General features: G+C 40.8%; 1 protein-coding gene across 1 annotated transcript; it reads right to left on the bottom strand.

Annotated features, from left to right (window-relative positions):
* Window positions 1-164: 164 nt before the first annotated feature.
* Window positions 165-4,737, bottom strand: gig2p (grass carp reovirus (GCRV)-induced gene 2p). Its single transcript, XM_055918841.1, has 2 exons — window positions 4,440-4,737; window positions 165-2,742 (listed from the first exon to the last, which is right to left on the bottom strand). Exon 2 carries the CDS (start codon window positions 2,739-2,741, stop codon window positions 2,061-2,063), a length of 681 nt encoding a protein of 226 aa, XP_055774816.1. The 5' UTR covers window position 2,742; window positions 4,440-4,737; the 3' UTR covers window positions 165-2,060.
* Between the last annotated feature and the right edge of the window lie 1,163 nt (window positions 4,738-5,900).

The following is a 5,900-nucleotide window of genomic DNA, read 5'->3' as shown; positions in this document are numbered from 1 at the left end:
GCTGCCGTCCTGAACCTGCTTTTACTATTTGTTGCTTCTTTATTTCATGTGAATGCTGTCACACATTGCAACACAGCCAAATTATATCATGTAACCACTGCCATAGCTATATCTAAGAATCACAAACCCTATGAGGATTAAGTATTTTTACTTTGGAGCTCATGTATTTCATATGAAATGGATCAAATCAAACTTTATTTGCCACATGCGCCGAATACAACAAATGTAGACTTTACCGTGAAATGCTTACTTACAAGCTCTTAACCAACAGTGCAGTTCAAGAAGAAGACAATATTACATAGTGAAAATATACATAGTGATGCTGCAGTAATAAAAGACCAATATACAGTACCAGTCAATTTTGGACACACCTACTCATTGAAAGGTTTTTCTTTATTTGTACTATTTTCTACATTGTTGAATAATAGTGAAGACATCAGAACTATGAAATAACATATGGAATCATGTAGTAACCAAAAAATTGTTAAACAAATCTAAATATATTTTACATTCTTCAAAGTAGCCACCCTTTGCCTTGATGACAGCTTTGTGCACTCTTGGCATTCTCTCAACCAGCTTCACCTGGAATGCTTTTCAAACAGTCTTGAAGGAGTTCTGAGCACTTGTTGGCTGCGTTTCCTTCACTCTGTGGTCCAACTCATTCCAAACCATCTCAATTGGGTTGAGGTCGGGTGATTGTGGAGGCCAGGTCATCTGATGCCATCACTCTCCTTGGTCAAATAGCCCTTACACAGCCTGGAGGTGTGTTTGGGGTTCATTGTCCTGTTGAAAATCAAGTTCTAGTCCCACTAAGCGCAAACTATATGGGATGGATGGTGTATCGCTGCAGAATGCTGTGGTAGCCACGCTGGTTAAGTGTGCCTTGAATTCTAAATAAATCACTGACAGTGTCACCAGCAAAGCACCTCCATGTTTCACAGTGGGAACCACACATGCAGAGATCATCCGTTCTCTACATCTCACAAAGACATGTCGGTTGGAACTAAAAATCTCAAATTTGGACTCATCAGACCAAAGGACAGATTTCCACCTGTCTCATGTCCATTGCTCGTGTTTCTTGGCCCAAGCAAGTCTCTTCTTATTATTGGTGTCCTTAAGTAGTGGTTTCTTTTCAGCAATTCAACCACGAAGGCCTGATTCACGCAGTCTCTGCACAGTTGATGTTGAGATGTCTGTTACTTGAACTCTGTGAAGCATTTATTTGGGCTGCAATTTCTGAGGCTGGTAACTCGAATGAACTTATCCTCAGTGGCAGAGGTATCTCTGGGTCTTCCTTTCCTGTGGCGGTCCTCATGAGAGCCAGTTTCATCATAGCGCTTGATCGATTTTGCGACTGCACTTGAAAAAACTTTGAATGTTCTTGACATTTTCCAGATTGACTGACCATCAAGTCTTGAAGTAATGATGGACTGTAGTTTCTCTTTGCTTATTTGAGCTATTCTTGCCATAATATAGACTTATAGGTGGTACACAACTGATTGGCTCAAATGCATGAAGGAAAGCAATTCCACAAATTAACTTTTAACAAGGCACACCTGTTAATTGAAATGCATTTCAGGTGACCTGAAATGCATTTCAAGCTCATCAAGCTGGTAGAGAGAATGCCAAGACTGTACAAAGCTGTCATCAAGGCAAAGGGTGGCTACTTTGAAGAATCTCATAAAATTGATTTTGATTTAACACTCTTCACTATTATTCTGCAATGTAGAAAATAATAAAAATAAAGAAAAACCCTGGAATGAGTAGGTGTGTCCAAACTTTTGACTGGTACTGTACAAGAACATGCTATGTGTCTTTGTTGATCCACTCTGGCACATCAATGTGCACCAAAATAGCACACCATAATCAGCCACATGCAACATAAGCCTACATGTGGAGATAAAAGGTTTGTTCAGGAGATACATTCTGGCCACATTATGTACAGCATATATTTTACAGGAGAAAAAAATATTAGGTCCCTGAGACACGTGTATGCAATAACACACCACCGAAGACTATTAGACCATGACACATCACTGCCCTATGAAAAATTCCCCCCGTCAGGCACTGGCAGAGCAGGTGTGTTTGGTCATGAGGGTGCAGATGTTCTGTCCGCAGCCCCAGCACGGGTGCAGCGTATGTGTGTGATCTGGTGTGGTTTTCCTCCTGCACAGGGTACACACACCCCCAGCCACCGCAACCTGTATGTCTCCACCCCTTCCAGTCGCAGCCCGCTTCTGTGAAACCAACTGCATTAGCTCAGCCATGATGGTGGGGTTGGGCGCCTTGGCGATGCTAGTGACCACAACACGCTGGGGGTCAAACACACAGTCCTCCTCCAGGCCGCTGGGCACGGATTGCATGCCACAGTTGGGGGGAACCCACGCGGTGTCGTACCCTGCTGCGTTCCAGCTCTTCTGCATAGGGTGGTTGTCTTTGTCGATGCGTTTCACGCGGCCAGTGTTAACACGCAGCTGCAGCACCACGCGGTCGGAGGGGGGGGCTTTTAGCGGGTAGCGCGCTGCCTTTTGCTGGTTGCGGCTCACGTACACACCGGGGCCCAACATGCCATCAGGGGACTGGCGGAAGCCATTGGTGATGATGAGCCGAGCAGTCTGGACATTGGTGCCATGGTACATAGTGTAAGCATCCCCCTTTTGAGGCTCCTGCTCCGCCCCCAGTTCCAACACCAGGGAGTTGTCATCGTACACCACGTCCCAGCCAAAGAACGTCACCGACATCCTAGAATTAAATTAATTGGATAGTCAAAAAAATATATTCTACATTCTATTTGGGAGCCAAATAGTACTTCAAATGAATGAAACGGTTTAAAAAGGATTTGAGTTGGCTGCTAAGTGTAGGCCTACTTCCTGGCATTGGTGTAAAGTGCTTTAAAGTGGCAATATGTAACTTTTTGGGCGACCTGACCAAATTCACATAGAAACGTGAGTTATAGATCTATCATTCTACTTGAAAGCAAGTTTGTTCTTGTTCATTCTTAAGTTTTGTTTTTGCATCTTTTACTTTTGGTTTAGGACACAAGCTTCAAACCGCTGAAAATATAATATTTCTGGTTTTGAAAAATATATTTCACAGCGGTTTAGATGGTACAATGATTCTCTACACTATACTAGCTTATTTTGTCACAAACTGAAATTAGGAGAACTATTACAGCAACCAGGAAATTGCGGAGTGATTTCTGCATAGTGCAACTTTAAGTAAAAATACTTTTAAGTACTACTTAAGTAGTTGTTTGGGGTATTTTTATGTTACTATTTACATTTTTGACAACATTTATTTTTACTCCACTACATTCCTAAAGAAAATAATGTTATTTTTACTCCATACATTTTTCCTGACACCCAAAAGTACTCGTTTCACTTCAAATGATTCCTTACCAGGCTGGGAAAATGGTCCAATTTACGCACTTATCAAGACAATGTCCTAGTCATCTCTACTGCCTCTGATCTGTCACTCACTAAACACAAATGTTTTGTTTGAAATTATGACTGAGTGTTGGAGTGTGCCCCTGGCTACCCATACATTTTTAAAACAAGAAAACCGTGCCGTCTGGTTTGTTTATTATAAGGAATGCGAAATTATTTCTATGTTTACTTTTGATAATTAGATATATTTGAGAAATTACTTTTACTTTGATACTTAAGTATATTTAAAACCAAATACTTTTAGACGTTTAATCAAGTAGTATTTCACTGGGTGACTTTCACTTTTACTTGAGTCCTTTTCTATTAGTGTCAATATGTAACTTTTTGAGCAACCGACCAAATTCACATACACATGTGAGTCGTAGATCTATAATGTTACTTGAAAACAAGTCTAAAGTGGTCGCTCTGTTATTTCTATGCTTTCCGTTCTTAAGTTTCGTTTTTGGGTCTTTGTCTTTCGGTTTTGTACACCGGCTTCAAACAGCTGAAATAGCAATAATTTTGGTTATGGAAAATATATTTCACAGCGGTTTGGATGGTACAATGATTATCTACACTGTACTAGCTTATTTTGTCACATAAACTGAAATGAGCCAAACTAGAGTTTTAGCAACCAGGAAATGGCGGAGCTAATTCCGCATAGTGCAACTGTAAGGTATCTTTACTATTACTCAAGTATGACAATTGGGTATTTTTTCCACCACTGCATCCTGATCTCATCATCCCTGTCTATCCCTACAGTGGACCCTAACAGATATAGCCTACTGTAGCCTACATTTAAATTACGCTAGAATGTCATATTTATAAAGTCATATTTAATTTATGTCTTATACATTATACACAGCTGCTAAACATCAAACTGTATGGACCACAGACAATGGCATAACCATAACAGACAGAAATAAAATAAATATTAGTTTAGGTTCAGCCAAGTCCTATCAAAAAGGTTTCCAAATTAGTATAACATGTATATTAGTGTTTTTCTTGCCTTACCTGTACAGCAATACGTCGGCCAAGTGAATCGTTCGATCTGAGCAATCCTTTCGCTTTCTGTATAACAAAATTGAAAGTAGCCTGAGCTAATGAAATCACACTACGTTCTAAAAACAGCGAAAACGGGAACGTGCCACAATAATAGAGTTAGACGCCGTACAGACCACAGAATTGGGCCTATATGGTAGAACTCGTAATGCATACGATTCTCATAGAGAATTCCTCTAGAATTAATTATTGCAACAGTTGCAAATTCAACTCGGCAACTAACAACTTGGAGGACACTTTTGGGCTGCGTATCAATAGTGAAACTATTTCCTCCCCTCCTCACCTTAATATAAGGTTATATCAAATAGTGAATAAGGTGCTGGAGTATAATATAGCAAATTCAGGGGTAGCCCTGACCGGGACTCAAACCCGGTCCAGCGACTGTCATGCCAACACCTTAACCATTTATACCAAGAGGTCCAAGCCTCTTGATAAGGTTGTTACATGTTGGGTTAAAGTTGCTACATTATCATTACCCCCTTCCTTTGGGAGAGCGTGTCTCCATTCTTCTCTATACCAAGTCCATCACATGTACACAGCTCTCCGGTAGCCCCACCCACCATCCCACTTCTGACACCAATGTAGCGAATTCAAGGGGTAGCACCAACCGTGAATTGAGCCACCCTGGTCCAGCGACTATCAAGGCAGCAACTTAACTGTTACGCCAAAAGGTCCAAACCTCTTGACGAAGTCGCTAAAGATATTCTGGATAGGGAGAGTCAGTCCCTGCAACATGACATACAGCCTTCATAGACTTCTCTATAGGCTATGCTGGCTGCTGCTGTGTAGGACATTAAGAACCTTGTCAATTATGCCATGTCCCCCCCCTACTTCCCCCTTCCAAAGACAGAGTGAAGGATTGAAGGGTCTGAAGAGCTAGCTTCACAGCTGTGTAAAGCTGAGACTGGGGTGTGATTCATGGCTAGGTTTATTCCTGTTTGTCAAGGGCTTCAGAATCCCTGCAGAGGGAAGGCCTTACCATTTAGCACATTTGGTTCCTTAGAAGTTGTGGGAACGTACATTTTTTGTTTCCCATTGGTTCTAGGAATGAAGCCATACGTTTCCTGACCGTTAAAACTGAACGTTTTTTAGACATTCTGAGAATAGAAGTGAAAATTTCACCATTTCTGGGAACTATACCTTTTAGGTTGCAGTTAGCTTTGCAAATGTTTTTCTATGGTTCCCATAAAGTAATTATTTTGGTTTTATTAACGTTCTGAGTACAGAAATTATAGGTTATATGAAGATAATTAAATAACGTTCTGAGAACATGTTTCAATAATTCTGCTAGCTTAGGCTAACTGTTTTGAACTCCAAGCACAGATAGAACACATGGAATTTAATTTGCTTACGTATTAATCATGCAAACACATGTATTTTTTATTGTGGCATGGCGTCAGTGAGATTCAAAAC

This window comes from Salvelinus fontinalis, chromosome 4, assembly GCF_029448725.1.
Source record: "Salvelinus fontinalis isolate EN_2023a chromosome 4, ASM2944872v1, whole genome shotgun sequence".
Taxonomy (NCBI): Eukaryota; Metazoa; Chordata; class Actinopteri; order Salmoniformes; family Salmonidae; genus Salvelinus; species Salvelinus fontinalis.
Note: the sequence above shows the minus strand (reverse complement) of the source record. Positions and strands in the feature narration are given on the sequence as shown.